The sequence below is a fragment of the Orycteropus afer genome, unplaced genomic scaffold (genome assembly GCF_000298275.1).
Source record: "Orycteropus afer afer isolate SDZICR_OR568_19922 unplaced genomic scaffold, OryAfe1.0 scaffold00174, whole genome shotgun sequence".
In the NCBI taxonomy this organism is placed as follows: Eukaryota; Metazoa; Chordata; class Mammalia; order Tubulidentata; family Orycteropodidae; genus Orycteropus; species Orycteropus afer.
The window spans coordinates 1,771,454-1,782,427 of record NW_006921761.1 but is presented as its reverse complement, the minus strand read 5'-3'; the positions used below and the strand labels follow the sequence as shown (position 1 = coordinate 1,782,427).

At 44.0% G+C, this 10,974-nt stretch overlaps 1 protein-coding gene across 1 annotated transcript in view; it reads left to right on the top strand.

The window, feature by feature from the left end:
* ZCCHC7 (zinc finger CCHC-type containing 7) overlaps positions 1 to 10,974 on the top strand; it is a 261,868-nt gene that overhangs the window by 236,234 nt on the left and 14,660 nt on the right. The window contains 1 exon segment of the mRNA XM_007947000.2: positions 6,663 to 6,758. Within this exon segment, the coding sequence (XP_007945191.2) occupies positions 6,663 to 6,758 (96 nt within the window).

Genomic DNA, 10,974 nt, shown 5'->3' with positions numbered 1-10,974 from the left:
CTATGAGTCGGGGCCGACTCAACGGCAAACAACAACAACAAAGCTATGAGATTAAATGAGAGCGCCAACAGAGTGCATATCCATAGAGAAGAGCAGCCATACAAGGACTGAGCCCTGGGCACTCCAGTGTGGAGGCCAGGGAGGCGGGTGGGAACTGCCAGGGGAGCTTAAGAAGAAACAGGCAGTGAGAGAGAGGGGAGACCAAGAGTGTGGTGTCCTGGAAGCCCCCTAGAGGAGGAAGTCATCACCTGGTTGAGTTTTCCTTGTAGGTTGTGTGGGGTGAATATACTTCCTGTGTGCCTCACCGCAGTGCTATGAGGATGGACTGTGACTATTACAGTCACCATTCTACAGATACGTAAAATGAAGCAAACAGTGTCGAAGGAACTTGACACAGGTCTCGTAGCTAGTGTGCAGTCGAGCCACGATGAGAACGTAATCCCAAAATGCAGTGCATAACTGATGTACTCTGTCAGAGCATCTGGCTCTTAAGATAATTTCATGACTTTGCACTTGATCGTTCCCAATACTTGAAATCCTTTCCTTCCATACTTTGTCTTTGAATAGGTCGAGTACATATACTTACATAGATATGTTCATACAACACACACATACATCCATGCACTTGCATAAGCCTGGAGGTTCTCTGGCAGAATCCAAGAAACTGGTGACAGTGGTTGCCTCTGAGGAGGGGAGCTAAGGGCCTGAAGAATAGAAGTGGGAGGTAGACAGACTGTTAGTATTTTTCACGTTTTATACCACAAGTGTGTAATTGGCTCAAAACCATTACAGGAGGGAAAAGTTCATCTAACATTCAGTAGTAGCAAGAGATAGGGTTTATTCTCTGTCCTAACAGCATCTAAGAATGACAACACTGCAGTTCTTTAATAGGAACTGCATATGTGATACATCCTTGCTCCAGCCCAGCCCTCTGCTGTGAAGTTGATTCCGACTCATGGCGACCCGCATTGGGTTTCCAAGGTGGTAACTTTTTACAAACGTAGATTGCCCCATCTTCCTTCTGCGGAGCGGCTGGTGGGTTTGAGCCATCGGCCTCTGGCTAGCAGTCAGATGCCTTAGGTGCTGCGCCACTAGAGCTCCTACTTAGAGTCATTGATTAAATTATGTCCCCAAAAAATACTGTGTTGACTTGGCTAGGCCATGATTCCCAGTATGTGATTGTCCTCCATTTTATGATCTGATGTTATTATCCTCCATTTTATAATATGCGTTATAAATCCTAACCTCCATATCTTAATGAGGCGGGATTAGGGTAGGTTGTTTCTGGAGTCTCAGTCTTACAAAAAGGTGAGATTCAAGTCCCATACTTTACCACCCTTACTCAAGTCCTCAAGTCTCAACCTTATTTGAGTCGTACCTTTTATCTTACAAGAGAGAAAAGGAAAGGGAAGTAAGCAGACAGAAGAGGGATCTGACCACACCCAAGAAGGAAGACCCAGGAGCAAGCATGTCCTTTGGACCTGGGCTTGCTGTGCTGAGAAGCTCCTAGATCTAGAGGAAGACTGGGAACTAGAACACGTGGAGATTGCCAAGATTTAAAAAAAAAAAAAAATGAGAGTAGAGGGTGGAGATGAGGAGCATGGGCCTGGAACAAGTGGCAGTCATGTATGAGCGCCACCACCTCGTGCCCACCAACGTTGAGAGGAAGCCTTCCCCCAGAGCCACCAGGGAGGAAAGCCTTTCCCTAGGGTTGACACCTCGAATTTGGCTTCCTAAGTGGTGAGAGAGTAAATTTCTGTTTGTTAAAGCCATCCACTTGTATTTCTGTTACAGTGACACTGGATAACGAAGACACTTGGTAAACCCTAGCGTGCGTAGTTCATTTCTCTCTTAAGGTCTTTACCACATTTTCCATTTTGTCTTTTTAGAGTTCTCATTTATCTCTGTATTCTTCACAGTATCTACTACAATGCTTTTCGCATAGTGCAAGCTCAGTAGCCTTTTCGAGTGAATAATTCTGTCTAAGGGATAAATATATTGGGACTACCAGTTACTGCCTGAAACTTAGCCAATTCAGAGAAATTCTTTAAAGCTTTTGTCTTATATTCTCAGTCAGTAGCAGAGATTTCCAGTGTTTGGATCTCCTCTGAACATCTATGTAAAACTTGGGAATCCTTAACATCTAATCATTCATCACCTAATTGTTGAGCACTTACTATGTTCTAGGTCAGAGGTCAGTCAACTTTTTCTATAAAGGACCAGAAAATAAATAGTATAGCTCAACAGGCCATCTGGTTTCCTTCTCTACTCAAAAAAGCAACCGTTGATAGCATATGAACAACTGTGTGCAACTCTTCCAATAAAATTTTATTAATGAACACTGAAATTTGAATTTCATGTATTGAAAAATATTCTTTGTAAAAATCTTTTTCAACCAATTAGAACTGTGAAACCCTTCTTATCCCATGGGCAATATGAAAACAATCTGGATTTTCCCTGAGGGCCATAGATGCCCACGCCTCTTGTGTATTCTTGGCATAGAGACACTTAGTGGACTTAACGAAGATCCCTGCCCTGTGCGGCTTACCTTCTAGCACTGGGGAGGCACAAAGAGTAAACCATTTAGTGTTCTAGAATACAGTAGGTGTTCATTTTTTGAAGAAAAAGAAGAAGTAGAGTAGAGAGTGGGAAGCAGGAGCATTGGGTTTGGAAACAAGTGGCAGTCGTTGACCAGCGCAGCCCTCACTGTGTTCAGTTCCCTGAAGGAGAAGCCGGTGGTGCCCAGCCCAGAAGTCCTCAAGTGTATCCAAGCCAGTCAAGTCATTCCAGTGACTGACAATCCCTGTGAATTTGGTTCTCACCACCACCCTAGTCATTACTTCCTGATTCATTGTGTTCCTTCGTGTAGGATTCAGGTTGATGGGGTCTCTTGTTCTCATGGAATAAACACAGTGGGCACACTTTATTTTCATCAATAAGTGTGGAATTCTTGTTTCAAAGATAAAGTATGTCTTATTTTTGCACAAACAAATGTAGAAAAGTATATGAACATTTTTGGAGAGCAGTTCTTATTTTGAGGAAAAGAATATTTATTGTTATAGTCCTTGTTAATAGTCACCAACTAGTTGTTCAACATCTGTCATTAGCTTCAAACCCTAAACTGGCGTCCCCCGTCACCTGAACTAGATCTCCGCCCTTGACCCTGACGTACAGGGTTCTAAATGATCTAGCCTCTCCCCACTGCCGGGATCTCCACTCCTTTCACCCTTCCTTCACCCACTGCACTCACAAGTTCACAATTATTGTCTCAAATCCTCAGATATGACAAGCTTTTTCTCACCTTAAGGCTATGCACTATTGCCTTACGCCTGGGACGCTGTCTCCTCAGTCATTACACACCAGATTTTTTCTTATTACAACCCCCCACTGAGGGGCTCCCCAGTGACTCATTCTCGGTCACTTCCAGTGACCCTCATTCCCATCACTCTCTTAATTGTCTGCATACTGTTTAGCACTGTCGGATCATTTTTTTGCGTGTGTGTGTAGGGGGGTCATTTTTGCTTGTTTGTCCCTACTTTCCCCCTCTGCAGCTAGGACCAAGGGTTTTTGTCTTGCTCACTTTTGAATTGCGTGGCCCTGGAACAATACATCTTTCTTCTTATACAAAACCATTCCTATCCAGCGTGTTCCTCGACCCTGCAAATCAAACTTCTCGGAACAGTTTCCCCTTGCCAACGACTCCCAATTTCTGAGTGCAGTGGGATTTCTGTAGTCTTCATCTTATTTAACCCATTTATGAGTTCTGACTTCTTCTAACTTGGGACTTTATCTCTTCTACCTTCCTGTCTTCCCCGTGCTCCACTTCCTGAACAAACGTGTGCAATGAGTGATGCATGCCTGTGTGCAGCCTTTTTAAAACTGTCATTCAGATAATCTTAATTTATGAACCATCTTTTTCACTGGAGAGATGAGACATATGTTAGTTGTGTCTTTGATTAAATCCCAGTTGATAATAGCTGAAGTTGGAAATTCCATTTCTTTTCACATTTGTACTTATTTTCAGTAGAAAAGATTTTTCAGTTTATTGTTTTCCTCTAGTTCTCTGTGTTAGGAATTAGGAGCTGAGACTTTTAGGAAGAAGTGGAAGTAAAATTGTTTGAAGATTTTTATAATCTATAGATTGTTTTCTTATATCAACAAACTAAAACCCACACAAATCACCTATCTGCCACATTAAACAACAACCCAAAATTAGTAGGCAAACTAGCACTGTTATAGGACCCCAGTGAAGAGCATAAGAAGTATGGTATTTTCACACAAGTAACACTCATATTATACGTTTTTGCCGATCATGCCCTCCCCACAAGGTGTTTTTGTAAGCATGCTATGCTAAATTGTTTTTGTTTGTTTTGTTTGTTTTTTAACAGCAACATGTTTTAAAAAAAAAAAACAGTATAGCATGCTTATGAAAATGCCTTCAGGGGAGTGCGCAATTGGCAGAAACGTGTACCATGTACATTATTTACATAAAAATACTGTAAACTTACCCATTTTTATTCCCATCCTTATTTCTTTCCTAATAATTTCTAAGGAAGAAAAGAATTAGACTTCTCTACTTAAAGTCCTGGAGCTCTGGAGGCACTGTGGTTATTGAGCTGCTAACCAGGTCAGCAGTTTGACCCCACTGGCCAGTCTGTGGGAGAAAGATGAGGCAGTCTGCTTCTGGAAAGATTGTCTCGGGAACCCTACGAGGCAGTCTGCTCTGTCCTCTAGGGTTGCCAGGAGTCAGAATCGACTCGACGGCAGTGAGTTTGGGTTGTTTTGTTTGCTGTTTATTGAAGGTCACCGCCTCCTGGGGGGTCTTGCTCTATTCATCGTCTTTGTTTCCCCCCTTTTTCAAATTGTACATCTCTACTGGCACTTTCCTCCACAGTCCCTCTCCTTCCAGAAACGAACCCCACCAGTCCCTGCTGGTATTGCCAGTATTATTCCGCCCCTTCTCATCCATGCTTCGAAAAATAACGTCTGTTTATTTTTTTAGCATTTTTTATTGTAAAATGTAATATACACACTGAGAAGTGCATGAAGTATGTGTGTACAGTTTAACCAATTATTTACATAACACCCACCGAAGCATCCACTGCCATGTTCAAGAAAAGGACGTTTGTCGCCACCTCCAAACTCCGTGTCTTACTTGCCATACCCCCACTGGAAGTAGCCATCATACAGCTTACGTCCTAGCAGCTTTTGTTGACAGTCATTTCCCTGTTCTCTGTAGCTGTGCCACCACCGTGCACATCACTCTTCAGCTCCTGCCCTCCCAGGATTTCACAGTTCTCTCCAGAAGCTCATCTGAGCAGTCGTCTCATCTGATGGACGTTTCTCAGTCCTGCAGTCACTAGGTTTCTGCTTATTCAACGTAGTACCCTTGCAGCTACTCTGTTGAAGTCTGGACCTGTATTCTCCTGCATCCTTATTCCTTCCTTCTCCCTTTCACAGACTCCTTAAGTGCTTGCCCCTTAAGTGTGGCTGTGCTCAGGGCCCCATCCTACTGCCACTCTTGCACTGGCTACTGTTCGACAATTACTTTCAGACCTGTTCTTCAGCTCAGACACACTCACTAAGGTTTCAGCTTACATGGACACTACTGCTGGATATCTCCACCTCGATACTCAACACCCAAGACAGACTTCTCCGTCTTTCCCTCTAAACTGGCTCCTTCTCCTCCTGCCTTTTCTAAACCACCCATTCAAGTTAGAAACCACCCAAGTTAGAAGTCTGGAGACCACCCCAAGTTTGCCTCGCTCTCATTCCCCACAGCTTTTCAGTGACCGAGAGATGCAGTTGTGTTTCCCAGTGCATTTTTGAAACTTGTTCTCTCGTGGCTCTGTTAGTTTAAGCCCTCATCATCTCCCCTGGAATTTCTAATGCTCATTGGCCTTTCTCACTGTTTCTAACTTCCTCTTGCTGATATTCACCCTCCTTATAACTACAAGCCAAAATGGTTTCTCAAAAAAGCAATTCTAACTGTTCTGCTTCTACATTTAAAACCATGTCAAACCCAAGCTCCTTAACACGACTTTTAAGTCCTTCCATTGTCTTGCCCTGTTTGCTCCAGCCATATTTCTCACTACACCTGGCTCCGTGCTTTCGGCCGTGTCAACCTCTAGGCCTTCTTAGTTTCAGGCCATTGTCCATGCTGTCCCCCTGCCTAGGATGCACCATTTGACTTATGCCTAATTCTTCAAGAGTAAATCTAAGTTGGGCACCTCCAGGGAAACGTTCCTTGACCATCCCCCCACCCCATGCAGCAGTGGGTCCCCATAGCCTCCACTGGCGTCTTGTCCAGTTCCGTCTCTGCTGACCTTGTTCTCTGTGGCTACGTCTTCGTGTTCTGGCCCATTTAGTCCTCTCTTACCTGAAGTGCTTAAGACAGGGTTGGACGCGAGGCCCAGTGGAAAGAGGGAGGGAGGAGGTGAGGAGGATGAGAAAAGCGCACATTGATGGTAACTGTGTTTTAAAGACTGTCACTGTGTCACACACGCCGATACTCAGAGTCATCTGAGCACGGGGTCCCCACAACCTCTAGAGAGCAGTTTTTCTAAGGATTTCCCTACCTAAGAGGAGCTCTTCGGGAGAGGGTGAGGTTTTCATTTTCTTCTGACATTTAATCAACCCCACTTCTCACCATCGTGTCACAGACCACACCAGGACCACCTAAAAAGCCGAAGACCCCTTCCGGACAGTCAGCTTTAGTGTACTGCTACAACTGCGCACAGAAAGGCCACTACGGACACGTAAGTTTGATTGGCATCTGGGCATAAGATGTTCTGTTGTTCAGGGAGCAGTTACTGAAAGATGAGCTTGGAAGGCATAGCACGCTGAATGCATGCTGCTGTGTCAACTGAAATCCTCTCCGAGGGAAGACTGAGTGTGCTTCTCTCGTCCCTGCCAGACTGCCGTCTCCCAGAACATGTTTGCTCTAATCGTCTAAAGGTCCATAAACAAGCTGTTATGTTGTTGTTCGGTGCCACCCAGTCGGCTCTGACTCATAGCGACCCTGTGTACAGAAAAACGGAACATTGCCCGGTCCTGCACCATCCTCACAATCGTTGCAGCCACATAAATAGGTCACGCTGACATGAATGCATTCACAGCAGTGGCCAGCAGAATGCTAGCAGTTCTCGTGAGTGCTTATAGTAACTCTTCCTTGGACACAGGCAGCTCATGAGTTTGGATTCCATCCTTAGTTCTCCAGTACCTCCAGCCATTCCTGGTACTGTGTTGAGTTCCGTCTGCATCACTCACTAGTGAAAACACTAATGGTGCTCCATTATCGGCTTGCCCTGCCCGCCTCCAAAGCCAGAATTGCCTGCTCATCTAGCACACTCTCCAGCACCAACTGAAGAGGTCGGCCTTGGGATGTTCTGGATGCTGAGGTGTCAGAGCAGAACTGCTTTTGCCCCATTAAGTATAAGACACCAGGGTCTCCTCCAGAGGCACAGTGCAACAGCAGGGTCAGAGCCTGTGCAGTCAGGGAGTCTTGACACCGAGGAGGGAAGGCAGTGCCACAAGGGGTGGAAAAAGATCCCACCTTAGCACCCCATAGGCCCCTGCGAGGCAGAGTTCTTGCCTGGGACTCAGGCCACTAACGGGAGAAGCCAGGAAAACCCTGTGGAGAAGTACACCCCTTGGTCACCAGATGCACTTCTGACAGCCTGGAAACCAAGATGCCTAATATCCAGTCAGTCTTGATCTGAGAACAGGAGGTGGAATTATGGAAATGGGTAGGGGTAAGAGCAACACATGGGGTGTTATCACAGGTCACCTCCTGAATTCTGACTGGCACTCTTCGTTGGTGTAGACCTTAGGGCAGGAGCTTTGTAGTGGAGGGAAAAACAAAGAGGCTGGGAGAAGCAGGTTCCCAAAGCAAGTAAGTACTGGACAGAGTCCGTGAACATACGCGTTTCTCTTCCAGATTGGGGCAGCTGAGTGCCAGGGTTTAAGAGGTAGGAGGGTAGGAGAGCTAGAATGAGGTTCTGATCCTCACTTCTGACCTTTGTTCTGCCACTCACTTAACCATGTGATTGGTTTCTCCCTTTCTCCTCTGGTCTTCGGTTTCTTCATCTCAAAAGCAGAGTTGGACAGCACTGACACATGGACGCTGTGCCCTGCTGATCGAATCCATGGTGTGGCTGTGTTATCAGAGAGATCCTAGAGTGTACTTGTTTCACGTCCATAGAGCTCACACTGAAAACTTAGTTAGAAACTACTGCTTGTACAGAATACCATCTCGAGATCATTGACTGCTCCGTGTGTTCCTCCTCTTTGCCAACATTGGGATGATGATGGGGTCACACACCTTTCAGGGAACGTAATCACTTAAGCAGGCCACTAGCCAATTGTGTAGATGTCCAGTTTCCCTTGGCCACCTCTTTAAAGCAAAGGGGTATAATTTCAGCATTTATATTGGTTCAGTTACAGAAAAAACAATGATAGTTGGATTCATACTGCTTACTAGTTACTGGCTGTTAACATAGATAGGAACTATGTTAAAAGTGTTTGGAATTTATCCCCTGAAATCTAGATTTAGATAATTGTATGTTTAAAATAAGGAGCACTGGTAGCATAGTGCCTAAGGCACTTGACTGCTAACCAGAAGGCTGGCTATTCAAATCCACTAGCCACTCCTCGGAAGGAAGATGGGGCAATCTACTTCCATAGTGATAACTGCCTCGGAAACCCAAGGTGGGGTCGTTATGAGTCGGGTCCGACTCGACGGTACATAACAACAACAACAACGTGTTTACAATAAAGCAGGTTTGGCAGCTTCGTCACTGCCATAGATGAAGAGCTCTGCTCTGTCCACACTGATGATCAGTGGCGTGGCTAATCCAGAGGGGTAGGTACATTGTATCACCGACTGTTAGTTGTGTGTATTGATGGAGGGGAGCCGCAGTGTGGAGAGTCAAGATGTAATTTACATTCAGCTCTGGAGGGTGTTTCTGAAACTGGAGTGCTCTGTATAGTCATATCATTCTGGACCGGACAGAACAGGCCATCAGACACACCCGCGAACCCTTGGCCTCCAGTTTTCAGAAATTTCAGCTCTGCAGGCATTAGTATTGAATAGCTTTTTCATGTGAAGCTATTCCAAGAAGATGGTGATGCTGTCCTTCCTTAATTCCAGTCTCTCTAAGTGGGGAGGTGCCACAGGAGGGAAACGGTGATGGGAGGCAGTGGTTACTGTATGAAGGGACAACTACAGGAGAGTTGAGAGGATAAGCAGGAACTGGAGTATTGAAGATTCTGCTGGAGTGGCTACTAGATGAGTGTGTGAAGATCTCTAGGACCTTCTGTAATCATAATGTGCTGTTACTGTTGCATGGTTAGAATTTTAGAACCAAGTCTTTGATGAGGAGGCTCTTTTCCTGGGAGGTTGGAGCCGCCGTGACAACAGCACAGAAAAGCAGTTCTTTCTGCTGCCGTATCGGTCTCCCTTAGAACTGTCAGGGCCCAAGACAGCACGGAGAGATCCAGAATGCCACAACAGAGTAACGTAAAGAAAGAAGGAATGCAGGCAAGAACCCAAATCACAGAAATAGAAAACGAAACACCAGGAGCAGCAAAGCCAAAGGCTGGTTCTTTGAAAACACTTTCTTTTCCAGTCTTCTGGAAAAACTACTAAAAGAAAAAAGCAAAAACTAAACAATGAATGAAAAGTGTAAATAACTTATGATACAGTGTAATTTCTAATTACAAGAGAAGACTTTATAAACTTCAAGAAACTTGATAAAGTTTGAGGTTAAGTCTAATAATGTAGGTAAATAATTCTCTAGAAAAATAGAAACTAACCAAACTGACTCAAGAAGAATAAATCTGCATGAATTAATAACTATTAAATTGAATCTGTAATCAACACACCACCCTCCACCCCACCACCACCACCATCAGAATATGCCACACTGAGTTAGCTTTATAAGGAGATTTTTGCAACCCTTTATTCAGAAACATAATTCAAGGAAACACTAGCCAACTTATTTTTTGAAACAATTTAAAAATATTTACAGAACGATACCATACTCATACAATCTGAAAACTTCAAACTAACGCTGTTGTTTATTTGAACATATACAAATAGTAAGAATGTAAAAACATATGAGAGTGGTAGCCACCAGCTTTGGGACAGTGATGCCTTCTGGAAGGGGACACACACACAGAGGATTTCAGTTATGTTAGTAATGCTGTAGTTCTGGAGGGAAAAACAAACGTGAATTAAGGTAAACTGTTATGATTTGATAACACCAAGTAGTGACTACAGATTCTCATTAGTCCTACATTTAGGTGCATATTTGCAATCGCTCATGATTTTTTAAAACTCTGCAAATCGAATAATGCACTGTTCATAAATATAGGGTTGCCAGCTTGGTCAGATACCTTAGAATTATAAGTCCAGTATATAACTCCAGGGTTATATGAACACCAGTGAGTGAAAACTAGACAAGTCATGCTATGACATCAAGAACATCATACATGAAGAAAGCAGAAGGTCATTAAAAACACAGAAAAGGAAGAAAAGACCAAAATGGTTGTCAGAAGAGACTGTGTACCCTGCTCTTGAATGGTGGAGAGTGGCTAAAGGGAATGAAAGAAATGATTAAATAAGAGAGCTGAACAGAAGATTTCAAAGGGTGACTTGGGAAGACAAAGTAAAGTGTAATGAAATGTGCAAAGACCTGGAGCTAGAAAACCAAAAGAAAAGAACACATTAGGCATTTCTCATGCCGAAAGAACTGAACTAACAATGCAAGCCTCAAAATACATAAAGAGAGATTCTATGGGCAGAATAGTGAACAATGCAGAAATCACCAAAAGAAGATGGAAGGAATACACAAGAGTCACCATACCAAAATGAAGATGTCGATGTTCAGCCGTTTTAAGAGGCAGCAATAATCAAGAACCACTGGGACCAAAGGAAGAAGTCCAAGCTGCACTGAAGGGATCGGTGAAAAA